The sequence below is a fragment of the Molossus molossus genome, unplaced genomic scaffold, assembly GCF_014108415.1.
Source record: "Molossus molossus isolate mMolMol1 unplaced genomic scaffold, mMolMol1.p scaffold_m16_p_17, whole genome shotgun sequence".
Taxonomy (NCBI): domain Eukaryota; kingdom Metazoa; phylum Chordata; class Mammalia; order Chiroptera; family Molossidae; genus Molossus; species Molossus molossus.
In genome coordinates, this window is record NW_023425352.1 from 13738604 (window position 1) to 13761187 (window position 22584).

The following is a 22584-nucleotide window of genomic DNA, read 5'->3' on the forward strand; positions in this document are numbered from 1 at the left end:
TTCCACGCCGACCCAGAGGGAGGCCCACCCCACGCAGGAGCTGCCTGTGGTTCTGAAGCCACTGGGAGATGCCACAAGCAGGCGCCCAGCTGCCCGCCCTCTCACCTCCGCCCACCTTCTCATGCGTTCTTGCCTAAGTGGGAGGAGGAGAGACAACGTGTCTGAGAGACAGAGCTGTACAGCCGACAGTGCAGATCTCCTTCCGGAGGGCGACCCACTTGGTGCCCGTTCTGGTGGAGGGGCTGCTCACTTCCCAGGAAGAGTGGGCCTCTCCTCCCGTCACCCTGGCCCCTGGTGAATCACCAGGCCTGCCAGGCTGAGCGCACAGTGATTGGGAGCTCCTGTGACCCCTCCGACCCCCACCCCAGCTCAAGTTCTAGCCAACACCATCTCTGCCAGCTCAGCTTTCCTAAGCAGCAAGAGGCCACGCCAGGGCCCAGGGCTGCGGCCGGGGGCTCCGGCAAAGCCTGGCAGACCAAGTGACCGGTGGGGTTGGGAAATGAACTGAGTGGGGCAGCTGTGTGCCCTTTGGTCACCCCAACTCCTTCCCACCTCCCTTCACTCTCACTTCTTCTTTCTCTGGTGTCTTTAGTTCCTTCCTTGTCCCCACCCTCCCGTGTCAGAAGGAACTGACTTTTCCAAAACAGAAACTTTCCCTCTGAGAACAAACAGGCCTCTCGTTTAGATTTTCCCAGAGACAACCGTCTCTCCTGCTGCACTGGTGGCCGAGCCAACAGTGAGCGCGTGCGAGGCGGTGTGCCCCGGGACGTGCGAGACGGTGTGCCCCGGGACGTGCGAGACGGTGTGCCCCCAGACGTGTGGGAGTGCAGGGGCAGGCCCACGGCCCACGAGGTCCGCCACGACGACGGACACCCATGGCTGTCCAGACGCCGCCTCGGTCCCCGTTTCCCGCTCGAGGACGGGCGCCAGCCACCGACTGGGAAAGGACAGCCCCCCGAAGAGGGCTCGGCTTGGACCTGGCCTCACAGGGCCGACACGCCTCTTCTACCGCCTGGCTCCCCGAAACGAACCAGAAGCATTTGCTTCCACTATTGCATTTTGCTATGCAAAGAGGTCTGATGTGGACTTCTGGGGCCACTGTGGAGAAGCTGGGAAGAATGGAGAAAGGAAGACGATGAGACAGGTCCTGGTGCCCTCTCCCGCGTCACGAGCAGCCGCTGATGAGCACAAACTTTTCGAGTAAGGAGCACGAGACCGGCCTGCTAAGGATGGAGCAAACCGAGCTCGGCTCCTGGGCTCACCAGGCGGTAATTTCCCTTAATACAAATGAGTCGACTAAGTTTTGGAGTCTGAGTTGAACTGTGGCTCCTCTCTGTTCCGACTCCAGACATCCACCAACACTGAAGACACTGGTAACAGGAACGCGCTCCAGAAAGAAGTCACAGCAAGAGACAGCGGCCTGCCCGAGGGATGACGAAGAAACCACTAGTGAAAAGCATCCACTCCCTCTTTCCAGGGCTGACCAATATTTTGACCTGGGGGCCCTGGAGGAGGAACAAGTTTTAAAGCTAACTTAAACGCACCCTTGACACAGTTTATAAAGCCCGTTAAAAACGGATGTGTCACATCACAGAATGACCAGAGGGGAGCGCCCAAAACAATAAACTGTGCGGATGACAACAGGTCACACATCAAAGGCCCAAGTCTTCTCTATTAATGACCTTTGTCACACGGGATGCAAAGAAAACATGTGACTCACAGAGACTGGAGAAAAGGCAGGCAGCCACAGAGATAGGAGCTGTGATCGGCCTGTGGCGTCTTGGCGGATGCAGGCAGCCCAAGGGGCCGGGCCCAGGGCGAGAGGACTCCCCAATCCTCCTCGTGGGTGGAGCTCCCCAAAGGACCCCCAGGCACTCCGCCTGGGCTTCCCACCTGCAGTTCCGGCTTCACAGGGTGGGAGGAAAGTGGAAGAAGTGAGAAGAACAAACAACATGGCCACAGGGCCCGAGGGGAGGGCTGGGACCCTTACCCTCGCTGGCCTGTTTGCCCAGTGCAGAGCGCAGCGCAAGCTGGGTCCAGGCTGTGCCAATCACGTAGGGGGTGCTGGTAAGTGGGGAGCTACATCATGGTCACAATGCCCTGGGAATGTGGCTTCACCAAGGTGTCAGAAATTCCAAGTTGGGCACTAAGGTATCCATTTATAGTTCTGGAGCAGTCAATAGGCAGAGGAAATTCAGGTGCTCACTGAACCTAGAAGAATTCAACAAGGAAGCTTTGCAAATAGAGAATGAGAGAGAGAGAGAAGTAACAAATGAGTATGGGTGGCCCCGCACTGTTCCGATCCTGAGAGTGAACTAAGGGAGGGGTGAGCACCTGCTCCACTCGCCAGGACGGGCCAGGGCGAAGCTATGCGTACGCCGAGCGCGAGGGCCTTCTGGAATGTCCAGAGTCATTCTGTCTTCGCTGTTTTCAACCCCCACCCTCTCCCACGTGAGATGCACCTAACAGGGAAACTCCGGGAAAGTCTGTTTGCACCAGAGTGGTGACCAAGCAGACTGTGGGCCACCCATTTCTGGAATGGACACTCGTTAGAGGTTTGACAAAGAGCCTTCCGAGGCAGACATAGGACAGTATTTCTATGACTAGTGATGAAATATAAACAGAAAACAATGCATATATGCTCTGAACCCACCGATGATTTTTTGACACGTCTTTGAAAAGACTAGAAGGCCTGGCAGGTCTGGCTCAGCAGTCAGAGCGTGGCCCGTGGACCTAAGGGTCTCGGGCTCGATTCCCAGCCCCAGTTTGGGTCCTGCGGGAGGCAACCAATCGATGTCTCTCTCACATCAATGTTTCTCTCCCTCTCCCTCCCTTCCACTCTACCTAAAAAAAAAAGAAAAAGAAAATCAATGGAAAAATATCCTCAGGTAAGGATTAAGAAAAATAAATAAATAAAAGACTGGAAGTCTGTCAGCTCTGCCTTTGAGAAGTGCTTCCCTGTGCCGCCAGGACACCTCAGGGAAGTCACATCAGGCATCGTGGGCTCGCGTGGTGCCCCTGCAGGCCACTGCCCCTGCTCCGCTGACAGAGACAGAGGGCAAATTCGGCATTTCGGCCTAATGGGACGCTTGCCGGTCCACAGTTCTGATGCAGGGATTTATAAAGCAGATAATTCCCTTCTAATGCACTTTGTTGTGAAAATCCGGATTTTCCACACGTAACATGTATTGAAAAACAGAGCGCCAAGGAAATGAAGCAACATCTCTATTTGTTTCAATGACTTACAAGCAAACACAAAATTTCGGCCGTGATGCCACCCTTTTTAGAAATCAGACATATATTAAGCCACAGATTTATAGGATGTGGTCTAATAAACCTAAGAAAAGTTTCATTTCCTCTCACCAAAATGGTTAACTCCCTGTCTATGCCACTAGCTTTGCAAAGTTAGCAGAAGTCTCTTTTTTTCCTTAAATGTATGACTTGACAGGCTAATAAGCCAGTACCAACAATAATGTGTTCCTCTTGCGCGGGCGCGCGCACACACACACACACAGTCACGTATCCCTAAAAATTGAACAGAAATGGCTCAACACCAGCCCAAAGGCAGGTCAATCAGAACCTCAGCAGGGACGCAGGGCGCCGTCCTGCTAACCTCCATGGATGAGAAAATCTGCAGAGCCCCGAAGAGGAAGGAAGCCCGGACGAGGGGGGACTGGGACAAAGAACTTTCTAAAAGATTGTTTGCAAGCATTTCCGTGAAAATGGTATTGACTAAGCAATTACAGGAAAAAACACTTTCTTTTTATCTGAATGCATTTATGCCACGGGTCACACCCTATTATTGTCACTATTAAACAGGTTAATAGCCCCAATGTAATGACTTTGTATGGCTAGCTTTAAAACTTACGGGAATAGCTAACTAGAAAGAAGTGAGTCACGCCTGCCCAGGTGGGTATTGACTTTCTTAGTCATATTTACTCAGTTGGTCAACCAGCCTTAATTCCCTGCAGGAGAGAACGAAAGGGCTGGAGTCGAGCTGAGTGAACTGCGAGGAAAGAGAGGAGGGGGCACTGAAAGCTAAATGTGGATGGGTGGACGGTCCCCAGAACACAGTGCCTGGGAAGCAAAAAAGGGACTTTCGATGTCCTGGATCAGGAGTTTCGTCCCGGCTCGGGAAGGCTGAGGTGCTGAACAATAGCCAGCACCTTCGCCTTCGGCCAGAGGGAGGTGGCTGGTGTGGCAGCAGGGATCGAGCGTGTGCGTCTGGGGGTGCAGGGCAGGAATCCAGTTTTCTCTTCCATTTTCCTCACTCAAAATGGGTGCCTGGTGCCCCTTTATCTGTCTCGCAACTCGGATCAAAGACGAATGAGTCAGCGTCTGCCAGGCCCTGTTAAAGGACCAGCTCCGTGGCCTTCTCGTCCACAGTCAGAATGACCGACCGCACTTATTAAAGGTGAACTGTGGAGGGGCTGCGGAGAAAAGGCTTCCGTGCTGCACAGAAGGGGGACCCCGCTCTGGCAGGCCCAGGCCGGTGAAGGACACGGGCTGTCCACGTACACTGGGAGCCAGGGAGCCCACCACAGTGCAGAACCGCCAGTCTCACTCCCACCTGGCCCGAAGGGAGTGGTCACACAGGAAGCTTCCCACAAGACCCCAGGCCTTGGCCTGGCCAACAGAACGAAGACACACTAGCGTGTAGAGCATCCTTGGGGCTATGTCGAATGAAAAGAAAATACAAAACTGGAGAAAGTGCAATTCCAATTTTGTGAAAAGACTTTTAAAGTTTAGACACATGAACAGTGAGAAAGAAATGCATCCAAATACTAAGAAATTAGAAACTGGTAAACAGGGTGTGGGTGGTTACATTTCTTCTGCATGGTTCTCTACATGTCTCCAGTTCTCTTCAAGGGCCATGCACTGCTTCTTAAATCAGAACGAGCTTTTAAAAAGGATACTGTCCCCTGGTCTTGCTCCAAAGGCAAGACACATGGACACATGTAAATCCTCCCTAGGCCTTCTGTCCTTGGACCCTGAACACTGGCACAGCACAGAGCAGGTGTACAATAAATGCTTTAGAAACACAGAGGACTTTACGAATTGGCTCTTGCATTTTCACTTTTCTTTAAGAAAAGAAGCTAGCATTAGTATGAAATCATTTGCTGTTGAAGTCTAAAGAGTTACTTTAAAATTTTTATCTGCATTGACTTTTGCTTTTCTGAAGATGAAAGCATGTTCTCGATGTTCTTTATTCCTTGGGACCACTAATCTGAAGACTGTCACTCCCCAGCATGGAGCAGTGTGGGGTATTGACAACATATTGAATTATTTAAAAGAAATTAACAATGCTTCCCGTCCTTGGAGAGCCCCTCACGGCGACCTCGGGAAGGTGGCACTGCGGAGCCCGGGCCTTCCTCAGCCCCCTGAATCCCACAGGAAGGGTCTGGGCCTTTCTCAACCCCCTGAATCCCAAAGGGGGGGTCTGGGCCTCTCTCAGCGCCCTGAATCCCAACGGGGGGTCCGGGCCTTTTTCAGCCCCCGAATCCCAAAGGGGGGCCCGGGCCTTTCTCAGCCCCGTGAATCCCAAAGGGGGGAGGGGGTCTGGGCCTTTCTCAGCGCCCTGAATCCCAAAGGAAAATCCGTAAGTTCTAAATGACTGATAACAAAAGCAAAGTTGAGGTGATAACTTCTCTTCCACTGGGAGCTGGAAATAGGCCCAGAAAATTATTTCCTGGGGGGTCAAGTTTAATGGGCTAACAGAAGCTACACATGACACTGGACCGATGGCCTCCCCTGGGAGCCAGGCACCTTGAGTTCCCGGGAGCACCACCCTCCACCTCTTCCGGTAAACTAGCATTTTTATGGCCATGATAAAGCGATCAGTGGTCAGTACACCCAGACATCATGGCACCCGATACGACAGTGACCCGGCGGGAAGTCAGGGACCATGGCGGATGGGCCCTGCCCTAGCACGAGGTAAACTTTGGATGGGCGGTTTCATTTCAGAGCTGGCTCGTCTCATACCGTCATTTTGCTCCGCGACCTACCTCCAAACACCAGGGCTCCCCAACCTTTTGTAAGGAGTGGCTCCTTTTCATGTCCCTGAAGACTTGAGTGCTGACAGTGAAGTCTGAGGGGGGGTAGAGGTGCTGACAGTCATGTCCCTGAGTGCAGCAAGGGAGGGGGCACTGTGCCAGGAAGAAAGGGGAACAGAGTGAGGCTCGGGAGGAGGGGCGCAGTCAACCACGGCATTCGCGGCCCCCAGCCTGGTTCCCTACCCTAACCCACACTCCGCTACAAACTCCAAGCGAGGAGGACTATGGCTCCCACTCGAACCCAGAACTCTTCCACCTCCCTGCCATCCAGCCTGGGGACCCCTCTAGTGGCATCGTAAACACAACCTCCTCCATGCAGACTTGGTCACGGCCCTTCCCGCTGTCCCCACCTCTGCCCATCGTTACCCCGACGGGCGCAGCCGCTCCTGCCTCTGGCCTCCAGGGGGCCAGCTGGCTACCATTTCTCTCTCCCTTTCTGTCCACTTACCTTACTGAACCTCCTAATAGTTTACACCACGTGATACTGCTGATATCTCTACCCTACAAAAGTGTGATTACATATGGTTCTGGTGCAGCTACGGGAATCTGTCTTAACGCCTTCCCCCACCGGGCAGCAGTCTTTTGGAGAGAAGGAACTGCAGGGACCTCTCCAGACCCCTTACAGGCCGGCAGCTCACACCCTGAGCACAGGCTGCCCGGACTCCTCCCCGGCCGGAGCCCGTTGCGCCAGCCGCCTCGGCTCACTGCGTGCCGTCTGGGGCTCGAACAGGCTGTGTCTGTTCTGCCACTGCACCTCACAACCACCTGTGAGGTAGGTACTGTCACTCACTGCGAAGAGGAGGGACCTGACTCAGAGACGTTAAGAAGCATGCCCAAGGTCACACAGCTAGTGAATGGCAGAGGGGAGTCTGGACCAGGTCTCAGTCAACTCGGTGCATCTGTGCAGATGTGTCAGCCTGTCCAGAGGTTGGCCACTGCTCTCTAGATAGGGTGGGAAATTTAGGGGTGGAAAGGGCAACCTGAGGTCCGAGAAGAGCTATTTCACAACAAAGAAATATCATTCTAATTTTCTTTAAAAAAAAAAATATCTGTGTCCTTTCTGTTCACTGTGAAGAATGTATGCCTTCTCTGTTCTGTTTTGTATGGAGGAAAATCCCATGAACAAATTTCTCACCCTTCTGAATCCTGAGTAACGGAACTCAGGGTGAAGAATATGAGATTGAACACAAGACCCAGAATCTTATGTCCTGACAGTCACTAATAGCAGAAGAACTCAATGAATACTGCAGACAAGGAGACAGAAAATCAAAGACATAAGGACAAATCTACAAAAACACTGTAGCCACAGTTCTAGAATAATTTACATGGTTATCATATTTCCTTCCTCCCTTGGGGGGTTTATCCAGTTGATGTAAAATCATCCAAAGGCCACGTGAACTCCCCAAATAAGACGGGGCCACACCACCTACCAACTGGTGCCACTCCAGGGCCTTCTACTGGCGATGCTGTCCCTGTGTCTTCACTCGGAAAGCCACCAACGACAGGAGCCCAGAGGTCTGCCCCACAGTAAGGGCTGCCCAAGGCCCGGAGGAAACCCCAGTTGCCCACCCCGGGGGTCTCTGCCCCACAGTAAGGGCTGCCCAAGGCCCGGAGGAAACCCCGGTGGCCCACCCCGGGGGTCTCTGCCCCACAGTAAGGGCTGCCCAAGGCCCGGAGGAAACCCCGGTGGCCCACCCCGGGGGTCTCTGCCCCACAGTAAGGGCTGCCCAAGGCCCGGAGGAAACCCCGGTGGCCCACCCCGGGGGTCTCTGCCCCACAGTAAGGGCTGCCCAAGGCCCGGAGGAAACCCCGGTGGCCCACCCCGGGGGTCTCTGCCCCACAGTAAGGGCTGCCCAAGGCCCGGAGGAAACCCCGGTGGCCCACCCCGGGGGTCTCTGGTCTCCACAGCACACCCTTGGTCATCTGGAAATAGGAACGTGAGTCACTAGGCAAGTATAAGTCCATCTGCAAGACCGGCCCAGCTTTACAACTAAGGTGATGCCATTCTGCCTGGTCACAGTTGTGACTCACCTGACTGCCGCCCACCAAAGGTGACACAGTTTAACCTTCCAGTTGTTCCTGGAAGGAACCCAGCAATACAGAGGTTTCCATCCTTGTCTGCTTGCTCTGTTTCCCAACACAATGCTGAGAGAAAAGGGGCAGGTTGCAGAGGCCCAGTGCCCAGAGGAGAAGGACCTAAGGTGACCGGAGAACGTTACACCCCCCACCCCCCACGCCCGCCGAGGTCTAGGTACTCGCATGCCTGGGAAGCCGAGAGCCAAGCTGCAGCTCCCGGTCCCCGTCCCGCAGGAGCTACCGGCCAGCTTTGAGGCTCTGAGTCAGCTTATTCCCCTCTTATTTCACGGGCCTACCCTGCTTTTCTCTTTATCCTGATTTTCTTAATTACTCATTCCTAATCCTTGTGCAAAATGTGAAGTTCTGAAAGCCACTTCAAATTGGGGGGGGGGGGGGGCGCAGATGCCTTAACAATAAATTCAAATGCACTCTATGCCATGAAGCAACGACAGTTCGGTCTCCCCAACGAGCAGAAAACTCTTGGATGGATCCCAAAAATCTGAACCAGAATCACAACGAGATGTCTGCTGAGTGTTCTGCTCGGCACCCACTTGTGCTTCTTCTCTTAATGGTACACCCTGAATTATCGAGGAGGCACCCCCAACTCTCAAGCCATGCAGTTTGGATGGAGTGGATCCCATCCCCAGCTCCAGGGGTGGGCCCATTTTCTCAGTCCAAATGCACTCAGTGTATTACAGCCCCTACCCCCGCTACTGCTTCAGAGCTGTGAGGGAAGGTAAGATCTCTCTGGACTTGAACCTGCCCCCATACAATGAAGTCAGCCTGGAGAAAAGCAGAGCCAAAAGTGTGTGTGTGGGTGATGATGGTATCCTGATTTATGAGCCCCTGGATCCAGCCATGCCTGAGTCTGAATCGCGGACTTTTCAGTTATGGGTCAATACACCCATTTGAGTTGGGTTTGAAGGGAGAGAGGCATCCTGACTGCAGCAGTCTAGTCGCCTTGGTCAGACTGACCTCAGTAACTGGCCACCCACAAATCGAGCAGTAATGTGGAGCACACTGGAGCCATCCAGGAAGAGTAAACAAAGGCTCGTGAGGTTCATGCTCCTGGCCATGACGAGGGGGTTGTCGCAAGGCAATGTACCGGAGTAGGCGCCGGGTACTTTTTGAAATAAGAATGTCTGGGATGGAGGAGGGGGACCTTGAGCGACCACACACCTGCTAGAAGGGCCCCTCGGCCCGCCGCCTCCTCCGAGGCCGCTGGCTGCACTGACCTACTTCAACGTGCAGTCTCCAGAAAGTAGCGGCCACAAACACTGGTGCTGAATCTGTCTCCTAGGCTTTCTGGAAGCACTGCCTATTTATGACAGAGCACTTCCAGAGGTGCACCACCTCCAGGAAAGGTGCGGTGTCGAGAGAGAAGGGAGGCAGAGAATGGTGGGTCTCATTTTCACCAGTGACTCCGCACCTGGACACGGTGTATTGACCAGCTCTGGACATGACCACATGGATCAAGGGTGAAGATGTGCCACCAGAAAAGCAGCAATATTGGTGCATTCTACTGTTTTGTTTCTTTATGAGCTTACAAACCCCACCCCCACCCTCAACAGGTGGCTGGGCGATATTCAAATGTTAGCACAACAGAATGAAACCCAATGAGCTAGAAAGTACAATTTGCTCTGCCAGGAAAAATAAACAAAAAAAGAAAAGAGTATAGAAGAAGGTGCTAAAAAGCATTTTAAAAAACAAAACCCTAAGAGAATAAAGCCCCCAGAGATAAAGACTTTGTATAAAATAATGGTATTCAGACCCAATCTAGCCAATAGTTGTTGGCTGTTGGGAGAATTCTGAGCCTAGCTCTAAGGCAGAAAGTAAAAAACAAAAGTTTTCAATTCTGTCTCAGGAAAGTTTGGTGTGATGGTTAATTTTGTGTGTCAACTTGACTAGGCCATGTAAAGTGAAACACTATTCTGAGTGTTGTTCTGTGCTTTGGGATGAAGTCAACATTTAAACCGACAGACTGGGTAAAACCGGCTGCCCTCCCTAATGTGGACGGAACTCAGCTGATCCGCTGAAGTAGAACAAAAGGCTGATCTTTCCCCCAAATAAGGGAGAATTCCTCCTGCCTTCGAGCTGATTCATCGGTTTTCACTGCCTTCTGTCTTGCACTGAAACAGTGGCTCTCCTAGGTGTCCAGCCTGCCGGCCTCTGGAGGAACGACCCTGCCCCACTATCTCCTGGGTGTCCAGCTTGCTGACTGCAGATCTTGGGATTTGTCAGTCTTCATAATGGCATGAGCCAATTCCTTATAATAAACCACACACACACACACACACACACACACACACACACACACCCTATTGGTTCTGTTTCTATGAAGAACCCTGATACATTTGGGTTGTGTTTTTTAGGGGTTTTCTTCCCCACAGCTAGTGGGAAAGTATTATCTGTGGACCTCTAAAATAAATCAGAACTGTGCAATGGAATGGGGTCTTAGAAATCATATAACTGAATGCTCTATGATTTTTTTTTAATCCCTACCTCTAGACACACTCAGGACTATAGTAGGACAGAACTAAAGCCCAGATTCTGAAACGAGAAGTTGGGGTTCTATGCATGACATGCAAGAGTTTTATTTCAAAAGCACAGCATCTTGAATGGAATTTAAAATCCACTTAAGAAAAGGGCATTGGCCCTGGCCGGTTTGGCTCAGCGGTTAGAGCGTGGGCCTGCGGTCTGGAGAGACCCGGGTTCGGTTCCCGCTAAGGGCACGTACTTCGGTTGCAGTTTGTCCCCGGCCCTGGTTGGTCGTGCGGGTGGCAGCCACTCGATGTGTCCCTTTCACATCGATGTTTCTCTCTCTCTTTCTCTCTCTTCCTCTCTCTCCCTCCCACTCTATCTGTACAAAAAATGGAAAAATATACTTGGGTGAGGATTAAAAAAAAAAAGAAAGAAAAGGGCATTGGAGCCCTGCCTAGTTTGGCTCAGCGGATAGAGCGTCAGCCTGCGGTCCAGAGAGACCTGGGTTCGGTTCCCGCCAATAGCGTGTGCCTCGGTTGCAGTTTGTCCCCGGCCCTGGTTGGTCATGCGGGTGGCAGCCGCTCGATGTGTCCCTTTCACGTCAATGTTTCTCTGTCTCTCTCTCTCTCTTCCTCTCTCTCCCTCCCACTCTATCTGAACAAAAAATGGAAAAAAATGTCCTTGGGTGAGGATAAAAAAAAAAAAAAAAAGAAAAGGGCATTGGCAAGAGCCAGTCCACAAAAAAGCAAATTAGTAAAATGACCAATTTTTTAAAAATTGTTAAGAGGGTAAAATCCTCATACCTCTTATCATTTACTCACATATACATAAGTATGTATAAATAAAGATACAATAAATAAATAAATAATAAGCAAGTGCAACCAACCACCCCCCCCCCCGTGCGCGTATATGGCCTGGGAGAGAACTAAGTCTGTCCGGGTTACGCTGATCTGGTTTAAGCTCCATCGGTAATTCTCAGCCCTGAAAGTGAGGTGACTATGATGGGAACCACTCACTCTGAAATATGTTGTCACACAACCTAACACAGATGCCAAGAAACGGTAACCAGGGCTGCAGACCGGCTACCATGTTTGTCATCAAAGGCGAGCCTTCCCCAAACCTAGACACTGTCATTGAGCACACATGAGTGACAAGGTGCGCGAGTCTGTGCGTGGTGTGTGTATGTGCACATGTATGCAGAGGTAGGTGGTGCCATCAAAGATGGAAGCAAAGGGGCTCCCGTCGGGGATGGCAAGCACCGGCTGACACACTGCACCCCCCCCCTTCGCCGAGGTAGTCACTCAGCCAACCTGCACAGAGCGGCATCAGGAGAAGCGGCCTGACCAGCCCTACAATGAAGGGATGCAGAACGGAGGTCTACATGGCCCTCAAGGACCTCATCTTAGTGACAGAGAATGGGACCCAAATGAAGGCAAACCAGAATGAACACCAAAGGGGCCAACGTGGCCTTTTACCAAGCACAGCTCCCCTCTTCTCAGGCTCGTCAGAGAAACAGACGGGGCCTCAGTGTCGCTGTCACCCCCGTCACTGGCTGTGCGGCCTGTGTCTCTGGGGCCCAGGGCACGGCCTGCCCACCTCCAGTGGGCTCCAGCTCTGCAGGGCCAGCAGAGCACAGAGCGAGGGGCGCACGAGGTCCTCGACGCGCTGCCAGTGCAGGTCCACGGCACCGGTGACAGACATGGCTGTCACACAACGAGCAGGCACATCTACTGAAGAAAGCTGCGTTCGAGGAGACGCGACACATGCGCGCACCGTCGTCTTTTTCGGTCCGAGCCCTCCACGGCTGAGGAAGACACCCCAGGGACAGGGGTCACGATGGGAGTGGGCAGCACCAGTTCCAAAGGTGCTACGGGTTAAAGGAAAACTCTGCCAACTTGTTTTGTTTTCTAGGGATAAAAATTTCTTAATCGCAAATACTGAGAAGCAGGAAGTAAAACATACTTTTACCATTACAGTATCATAAGCAGCAAAGGAAAAGTAGGTATGAAAACGTTTGTTGAAGAGTGTGGAATAAAGTTTTTAAAATTTCATTTGGGTAATTTTGAATAAAGGAGATGCTTTTACTTTTTAGCTGAGAGCAACACGAATTTAACCCTTTAAGTGAAATTGAAGGCCTAGGCTTTGCTGCGATGAAAGGTAACAGCTGGAAATGGCTAACATCAGCACGATCCGGCTGGGAAATCGGGCAAGGCACGCAGAACATGAATGAGGTTCTGAACAAACATGGCTGGGCCGCTAACTGAAGTCCCGTCTAAGGCCACCGCGCTCCCTGGACACCAGGTCCGCTACAGAGCACCAGTGAGTCAGTCTCTCTGTTTCCTCTGATGGCTGAGATGCCAACACCAGCAGTGAAAGTGAAGCTTCTCCCTGAAACCTCCCCGTCTACCATCTGCGGACTGGAGGGTCCTTGCCCTGAACAGCGTACTTCCTCCAGACAAGCAAAATGCCAGCGAGCCCAGGAAAAAGGGTGCTCGTCACGTGACTCTGAAAGAAAAGGGGTTGATTCCCATGTTCAGACAAAAATTATTAAGCCCATATGCTCTAACCAGCAGTGACCACAGTGGAAGGTCTAGAGGCACAAGTTTGGGTTCAAGAACCGCGGGCCACAGAAAGCTTTGTGAATCCAGCTATTAGAGTACACGGAACACCGTGCTCTTGAGATTCTGGCTAAAGGGAAGTGTCTTCTCCAAACAAGCCTTGGGGAGGACTGTGGAGCTGCGCTAGGCCATCGTGGCCCGCGCGGTGTTGAACGGAGGGGCCGTGGGCAGAGAGGCCGATCGGCCTTGAGAAGCCCACGGGGCAGTCTTCAGAAACCCACACATCACCTCCGAAGACAGGGAGCAGCCTCGATGAGACTCAGGTCGTAAAGGCAACACAGGCAGGGGTGTGTGTGGGGACCTGTTACCGCTCAGGAAATGCCGAAAGCTGGGCTCTGGGAACGAAAGCTGTGCTGACAGACAGCGCCCTCCTCCCCATCAATGCCGACCAAACGTTTTAAAATGCAAATTAACAGGTTTCTAGAACAACCCTGGAATTTCTCCTGGAAATGTTTTCATAATTCACATCTCGTTAGCCATGGGAGCCCCAATTACATGTCTTCTTTTCTCATTTCTACTAACCAATTATTAGCATTAGATAATAACATACTATTATTTTCTGCTAATATGTTTCCTGACAACATCAAACTCCAGAGGGTCTTCGTGTGTAATGACTGAATAACTGTGCAAATGAGAAAATGTTATTTAAACCTTCTCAGGTATTTTGGATATAAACCATATTGGTTGAAATGCACTATACTAATTGCATAAAAATGTATTAAACTGATTTGGAAAAAAGCTTATTATGAAAGGAGGAGTCACACTGGAAGGATATAAGGATACGTTCAAAACAGTGGATTCTCGCAGGCAGGACCAGCCCTCACACCGTCTCATTGCTATTCTCCCCAAGTCACCGATGAACTGCGGGGAACGCGCACCAGCTCCAGTCACTAACATCCCTGGTTCCAAAATGACACTCGCCCCCAATGTGTCATCCTCAGAAGGAATCACACGTTGCCAACTGGAGAACTGAAGCAGCCACCTCTGTTGTCACTGGGCACGTGCCTCGGGCAATCATACTGGGTCCTGCCTGGGCTCTGATGTGGCACAAGGCAGGGGAGACACAGACTGAGTCAGCGGGTCTGTAATGAGTTCTCAGTCCTACAGTATTGGGGTTTCTCCGCTTAAAAGGGGAAGTGAGATGGATAGAAGGGATAAGGGTCTGGGGTAAATTACCCTCTGACTACCCCAGGCTGTCTCCTTCCCTCCCAAACGTCTGGATCTGTTAGTAAAAATCAGGTCGAAGAGAATCTTGAAAGAGAAACGACAACCCTAAGTGTGTGTGGTGTGTGTGTGGTGTGTGTGTGAGCAGCAACGGTTCACACATCAACTAGAGTCCATGCCATCTTGCTCCCATTTCTTCCCACTGCTAACAGATGGGCCCACCTGTCCAAGTGTAGCGCCCAGAATACGAACTCGCCCATCCCCATTTAGAAGGCCCTAAGAGAACATGCAGCTTTCAGAGTTCCCTTAAAAATCCCTAAGGGCTCCCTGATTCTTAAAATGAAAATCATTTTCATATGTCTAACATGTGCAGCCAATCAAGGAAAACAATTCAGATTTTCCTTGAAAAGTTCCTCCTCAAATTAGGGGACATGAATGCCCAAGCCAGTGCTGGAGGGTGGTGATCGGAACAGCTGACCCAGGCTGGGTCCGCCCCGCAGAGGGGCTCTGCATTCGGCCACAGCAGCGACGCTGAGGATGAGAGCCCGTGCGCCAATCCGGACGAGGGAAGGTTCTCTCCTATCTCCAGGATGTAAACATGCCTGGGCCTCTTCATATGACAACAGGTAAAACCAACAACAGAACAGTAACAAGCAATCCAGAGACTAACAGAACGACCCTAGGCTGGTTGTAACTCCATCTGATCACATTCTTCCGATGCCACTGCAGTGCTTACCACAGAGGAGAACATGAAGACAGAGACAGAGCCCGCAGGGACGAGTCTGAGTCACGGGGATAATGTCTTACTCCTCAGACAAACTACAGAGAAAGTTCCTAGCAACTGCGACTACTTTCATAGATTAAAAGTTTCCAGTGTTTCTAGGGGCCACAGACTCTGAAGTCACCTTTATCCAACGTCTGGTTTCAGGGAGCGTCTACCGAGGTAAGTAATTGGTCAAATACGCAGACCACGCAGACTTGGAGACGTTTGTGCTGAAACAGTATTTACCGTGAGACCACTTCACTTCCAATAAAAGGATCGTTTTAAAAATTAAAACAAATGTGATCTAGCTTCATGTTTTTAAAATTCTGAAGCTTACCCATCAACTCATGATGGATCAATAAAATATGATCTACCTACACAATGGAATATTATTTGCCAATTAAAAAGGTGTGAATCACTGATATATGCCACAACATGAATGAAACTTGAAAACATTACGCTAAGTGAAGAAGCCAGTCACAAAGGACCACGTATTGTACAATTCCACAAACACAAAACACCCAGACAGACAGATCCATGGACAGAACGCAGATGTGGGGGATGAGGGGAAAACTGGAGGAAAAGGGTGAGGAGTTTCTTTTTGGGATGATGAAAATTTTCTAATATTGATTGTGGTGATGGTTGCAAAACTCTGTAAATATACTAAAAACCCTTAAATTCCCACTTTAAATGGATGTACTGTATGGTATGTGAGTAAACTTATTTTTAAAAAATGAGTTTCAATCGGTTGAAACTGCCATTATCTTATCTCTCTGCCTGACTGCTTTCTATTTGAATTCTGACACATTTTCTTTGAAATAAATACACAACTCTGGGAAACAGGCAGGATAAAAATTATCATTCCCATTTCACAGGAAACAGAGGTCCCGAGAGCTTCTGTTTTCTTTCCGTAAGCGGGCTTGGCTTCTGCAGGGCAAGGAAGAAAGGGTGTAAATTATGGGGAAGAGTGGGGGTCAAAGGCCTTATCATCCCCCACATCAGGGAGGGATTGATAACCAGCTCTTGCCAGATGTCTAGAAATTTATAAGGTTGGGGTTGGGTCATACAGACAGGCTACTAAACAAGAGACATTGAAAAGCGGCACCTGGATTGCTATACTAGAATGCAGTTAACAGCATGAAATTCAGGTTAAACCATTTAGCTAAAAAGGCAGGGGGGGTGAAAACACAGCCAATTAGATGTTGCCATATAATTTTCTCATCAAACATCCTGTGCTCCCCTAGGCAACGAAAGGCACTCGTGGGCTGTGGATTTTCCCAAGTTTTCAAGAGCAGTGACAGCCTCTTCAACAAAGTCACTTCACGGAGCAGAAGGTTAAAGTGGGGACCACAACTACTCGCTTTTCTTAATTTACACCTTCCATTACTTCCCCAGGAGTGTCATGGAGGAGCCACAAAATGTATGAAGTACGGTCAATAGATGATTCCTTTTAAGAACAGGATTTAGATCCTAGAAAGTAAACTAGAGCTGTACCCTTAAAAAAAAATAATAAAACTTTTAGTGTTCTAGGAGAAGCAAGAGGATCTGGTTTGGGTCTCTCACTTAAAACACAAAAGAGACCACGAGGGGGGTTACAGCGACGCCACAGGACCCCCCGCTGGCCGGGTGGGGGTGAAGGCACGCGGGACTCCGCAGACAGAGGGCGCAAGGCCCGGCGGCACCGCGGGCCTTCGTGAAGTGTTTATATCATCATGTTGTCTCGTTTTAATTTCTCTCTCGTTTTTAAAGCATATTCTGGAAAACCACTGGAACATTTTTATGTTGTTGTTTTTTTATCCTCACCCGAGGACATTTTTCCATTTTTTGTTCAGGTAGAGTGGGAGGGAGAGAGAGGAACAGAGAGAGAGAGGGAAACATCGATGTGAAAGGGACACATCGAGTGGCTGCCACCTGCACGACCAACCAGGGCCGGGGACAAACTGCAACTGAAGTACGTGCCCTTAGCAGGAACCGAACCCGGGTCTCTCCAGACCGCAGGCCGACGCTCTAACCGCTGAGCCAAACTGGCCAGGGCTGGGACATTTTTAAATACATAACAGACCAAAAACAAAGACAACTTAAACGTACATTGCAAACCGAGGTGTCCTTTATTTTTAGTCTTTCCCATACCTCAGTCTGTTCTTCAGTTTCCGGAATACTGGAAGGGGAGTTGCTCAATTAACATGTGAAGGCAGGACTTCTCCACTGGACACTGCTGACACCTTGACAATTCTTTGTGGTGAGGGTCATCCTGGCAGCATCTCTGGCCTCCACCCACCAGACGACCCAAATCACTGCAGCAGCAACTCACCTTCCAACCCTAACCCAAATCCTCCGACAGCGATCAGGAAACCGGACAAGATATGGCACTGATGTCAACATCCCCACGAGCCCCCCAGCGGCTCCAGTGTGACCTTCTGCTATGTGCTGAAGTCCCACAGAGCCCCACAACTCTTTTAAGTGTCCCTAATGTTGTCATCTACAAATGTACGAAGTGACAATAGTAGAAGACCGGTGTGGTCTAAGCGGGAAGGAGGTGTATTTCGGTCTCTTTAAAATCACAGAACTGTAGAAATCTGCTGATCTATAACAGATACCCCGGTTACTCAAGAAAACTCAAACCACCCCCTTTTCTAAGTTGGGGGAGACTGCTGGTAGCCAGGTTCCTGGTAAAACAGTAACATTTTATCTCTCATCTCCTTAATGAAGGGATCCAAAGTACAAAATTAAAAAATGAGCCCATGTCTAATTCATAAATCCAGAATGTTCTGCTTAAAGTAAGAATCAAGGAGATTCGATCTGATACTGCACCCAAGGAAGAGGGGCCAGTCTCAAGACCTGCACCTGCCAACCAGGGTGCCCTCCAGACCACCTCTGCTGATGGCCGAGGCCAACTCACCAGCAGTGGGCACAAGAGGCAAGAGCAGCCTCAAGTGCAGGAGGGACAAACCCCAGACCCATGGCAACACTCCGGGGCCTCTGGTCCAGAGCGGAGAAATGCTGCAACGCATCATCGCTCCTGGGGTGTGGTTTGTTTTCTGGACGCTGGGAGTCATCCAGGCCACAGGGAAGGGCACTGTCTGGTTAAGTGACTCACACTGAAGCTCACAGGTTGGGAAGGCTTTAGAGAATGAAAACAGGATCGGGAAGAGTCAAGAACATCATGTGACCCATTAAAACCCAAACACCTTCATGGTCAACAAAACCTAGACTTTCAGGGTCGATTGACAGTCCCCATGATAACTCAATGGTTCTTTCTCTATAGACCCCAAGTGGGAAGGGAGCAGGAACTCTGCCCACTCTGAGTTCTAGACGGGAAAGACTCCTGTTTGACAGCCCAGGATGTCCGACGGCCGTGGACTTCCATCTCAACACACCAGGCCACCTGGCTCTGCCCTGTGGGAACATGGCCAGCTGCAGCATCCCAGGGACCACATCAGATCCACCCCTGGGGACATGAACAGTGCAGGGACTCTAACTCAGGGGCGAGGCTCATCACCAAACATCTGAACGTATTAAGAAACTTGGAGAACCCAGGTCTCCGCACTTTTACTTAAGACACTAGAAAGGTCTTGGACCCCGAGCCAACCCCCCACAGCATTATCACCGTTACATGTTAGGGAAAGCAGAGCCTCCTGTGTCTTTTCTTTCCAAAGAGCAGACAACAAACAAAGGACGACTAGAGACCAAGAGAAGAACCAGGCTGTGAGCGCCACCAAGTCGCCTGCTTTCACCGCAGCTGAAAGCTTCTCGTATTCTCCACCCAGTGTCCAGGCGTGAACATCCGCACTGGCCCTTCAGTGACTAGTTTAGAAGCTGTGGAGAGATCTGCACAGCACTTCCCCCCATTTACCAAGAGCAACTCTCCTGAACAGTCACCGCGTTGGTGAGCGTTCCTGACGGGGTGCACTGACTCCACCACCCCCAGCATCCACACAGTGCCCCAGGCCAGTCCCCTGACCCAGACGACCCCCTCATTCTGAGAGGGGTGACAGTCCCGTGGAGCTAGACCAATGTGACCTTCCTGACAGGGCTCACACCAGCCCCACTGTCAGGCGACCCAATGTGCCAGGCTGGCGAGGACAAACGTCCGCGGGACAGCCGAGGGGCTCTGTGGCTGCCAGCTCGCACGCCAGCTGCCCAGCCGATTCAGGCGCAGCTTTGGTTTCAGCATCAGCAGCCTGGCCCCATGCCCAGTGCCAACGCTGATAGCATCCCTGCCGTGGCCACACCCAGAATAAAAGATAAAGGATTCCTCTCTCCACAGGGTGAGCTAGGGGAGAAAAGCCGGGGGTGGGGAACAGAGAGCAGAGGAGAGGTTTCCCGAAGCTCCCCTGGAGCCCCTCTCTGCACCAAGGGCATCGGTCACACATTTCTAGTCTGCTCTAACATCACAAGAGACAGGCACTCAAGCCCCTCCTGCCCGGAGCTCTCGAAGCAGGAATTCCCCTGGAAGGGGGAGCTAGGGAATGTTCATTTCCTAAGGGTCCCAGTTCACACAGCATGTAACCCTCTCCCACTCCATCCCAGTCCAGATCTGCCCACCAAGCATCCCACTACTGATTCTAGCATGCTCTTAGCACTCAAAAGGGGTGTTTCTCTCTTCTGGCTTCTTGTAAACAGGAGGCAGAGCAGAGGGAGCAGACAGACATGATTCCAGAAGGCCGAGCCCAGGAGGACGTTGTGGGCAGGTCTCCATCGGAAGGTCTTCACTTTGCTGTGTGAAAGGACCGGCACAGAGGACCGCCTATCGCATGTTCTACGAAATGTCCAGAACAATCACACCCAGAGAGAAAATACGTGCTTGCCTAGGATTGGGAGAGATGGGGGTACGGGGAACACCTACTAAAGGGTATGAGGTGTTTGGGAGGGAGATGGAAATGTTCTATAAGTGATGGTACACCGAATATACCACAACCATGAATTGTACACTTAGATGGTTGAACTGCATGGTATGTGAGCATCTAGTAGGTACTAAACTAAGAACATCATGCACTCATTTACTGCAAAATTCAATTATCAATAATTATTTTTTTAAAGACTGACTCCCAATTGCCCCAGGGATCTAACACCACCCAATGGAAGCTGACATTTTACCTGCCCCCCCCCCCATTCCTAGCCTCACTGATTGGTACAGAAATGGCACGTGACCCAAGCCAGACCAATCAGAATCCTGCCCCAGGATTTGTTCTCAGTGAAGCTGGGGCAGAAGTCCCACCAATCCCTGGCTGAAGATGAAAGCCAATGACCACCAATCATCCAGGCGTCCCACCCAAGAGCTGCCGTGGGAGGAAGTGATGACAAGCAGGAGACAGGACACATTCACAAGGGTGATGTTCCCTCATGGGGATAGCATTGTGGTGGTCCCTCTGGCAAGTTCTCCGTCTGCCATTCCCAAAAGCTGGTTGTGGGGATCAAAAAACCCACCCCCACATTTTCCTTATTTACCCTCACTCAGGCTAACCTATCAGTACAGAGTTCCATTCCCGGGGTGGGGGGGGGGGTGTTGTTAGGTTTTAAAGGGGAAGGGGAGCCCAAATGTGGTGAGTTTTCTGTACCACAAAGGTAAACAGAATGGGGCCCAAATCCCTGTCTGCCTGTCTGCTCCACCCCACTCCACTCCACCAGCCCACGCTGCTCCCCAAACCTGCTCTGCCTGAAGAGGACCCCACAGCACACGGGGGACCCGAGCGGGCTTCGGTTTCACAGAGGTTGACTCCAAAATACACGTGTGCACACTGGAACCAGTCAACGGCAAACCAGAGGCCCCTTCTCCCAAGTCAGCGCCAGATGGTTCCACTGCACCCCTTGAGGCCCGCGCCTGCGTGTGGCTTTATGTGCACGGCCCCTCCCCCGCAACGGTTATTTTACTGGATCTGATAGAACACAGGGTCTCTACACTGTGAAAGTAAATGTTGAAAGATAAGGAATAGCCCTGGCCGGTGTGGCTCAGTGGTCAGAGCATCGGCCCGAGGACCAATGAGTTGTGGGTTCGATTCCAGTCAAGGGCATGCACCTCAGTTGCAGTTGGGTCCCCGGCCCTGATTGGGGTCGTGCGGGAGGCAGCCAGTCGGTGTGTCTCTCTCAAACTGATGTTTCTCTCTCCCTCCTCCCACTCTGACTGAAAATAAATGAAAAAGTATCCTCAGCTGAGCATTTTTAAGCAGATAAGGAATGTACCGTTCCCACCCCATCTCTGTGGAACCGTGCCTGGGGCCTGGCGTGCAGAACGCGCACACAGGTCTCTCTCTGCCTCCTGAGAGCACCACCAGGGCCCTCCACCGGGGCCCTCCACCGGGGCCCCACCGGGCTTAGAAAGAACCTCAGCCAGGCTGCCGCACCCATCTCTGCAGATCTGTGCTAATAAGCAGGTGTGAGGACAGAAAAGACCCTCTTGGGGATACAGTGAGCACCAACTGTATGCACGCGTCCCTCAACGGGCAGAAGGCTGGACTGACCCATGTCTTCAAGCACACCCCAGCTCCATTTCTGAATAACGTCTGAGTGCTCGCGGTTTGGATGTCCCAGCACACCCTCCTGGAAGGCTGCCTTCGCCGGGGGGCAGAGAGAAAACAGCCTTCTGCCTGAGACGTGCCCACTTCCACCTCTGAGCAGACAGGCCGATCCCAGTGCCCACCACACCCACTGGCCCCTCTTAGGGGTCTAACCCCACTGGGCTGCACACTCTGACCCATGTGACGGCCCCTCCCTGCTCACAGGCCGAAGGACAGATGGCCAAGGCTGGCCAGTGGCCAGTGATGTCACCAGCACAAACACCCCATCCAGACAAGGGTGAGTAGGGCCAAATTCTTGTTCTTGGTTCTTTGGGACTTTGTTGTTGTTGTTTTTTTCCCATTGGGAACTCAGAAGGAAACGGGAACCAAAGGTGAAGGGAGAGAGGGGCGGCCCAGGGGGTGCAAGGCCAAGGTGAGCGTGTGGCGGTCTGAGAGGGGAGAGCGTGAGGGGCAGCGGGGTGAGCCCAGCCTGCAGGGTCATGAGACGACACCACAGGTGAGAGGAGACAGCAAAGGGCTGAGGAACATTGCCACTAAGCACGAAGGACAGCCTGGGGTGACACTGCTGCTGGGCCCCACACGGCCAACACCCAGCACCACCTGCTCAGCTTCTGAGTGCTGGTGGCTGTGATTCTGTCCGTGTCTCCGTGAGGCCTCACGCCCTGGCAGCATCTCTTCTTCCCGACTCTCTCTGTAGCCTTAACTCCACGTGACTCACACTAGCTGACCTGCACCCCCTTGTCCCCTGAAGCCCGACCCACCCCTTTCCAGCATGCTGGATCGCTCACAAGGGCTTCTGGGTAACAGCTGCTCAGGGGGGCCAACTTTTAAATAAGTACATTGCTGTCAGCTGTCAACAATAAGCAAGAACATACAGAGAGGCCACAAAACCTTTTTGTACAAAAAAATCATTA

General features: G+C 51.6%; 1 protein-coding gene across 10 annotated transcripts in view; it reads right to left on the reverse strand.

The window, feature by feature from the left end:
• The window catches only part of TCF7L2 (transcription factor 7 like 2), a 189661-nt gene that overhangs the window by 66028 nt on the left and 101049 nt on the right, over nucleotides 1–22584 (reverse strand). For 2 of the 10 annotated variants that reach the window (XM_036264600.1, XM_036264596.1), the window contains exon 5: nucleotides 6006–6146. The exons of the other annotated variants lie outside the window; for them this stretch is intronic. In XM_036264600.1, coding sequence (XP_036120493.1) covers nucleotides 6006–6146 — 141 coding nt within the window. The remainder of the gene's footprint in view (nucleotides 1–6005; nucleotides 6147–22584) is intronic. 10 annotated transcript variants of the gene reach the window in all.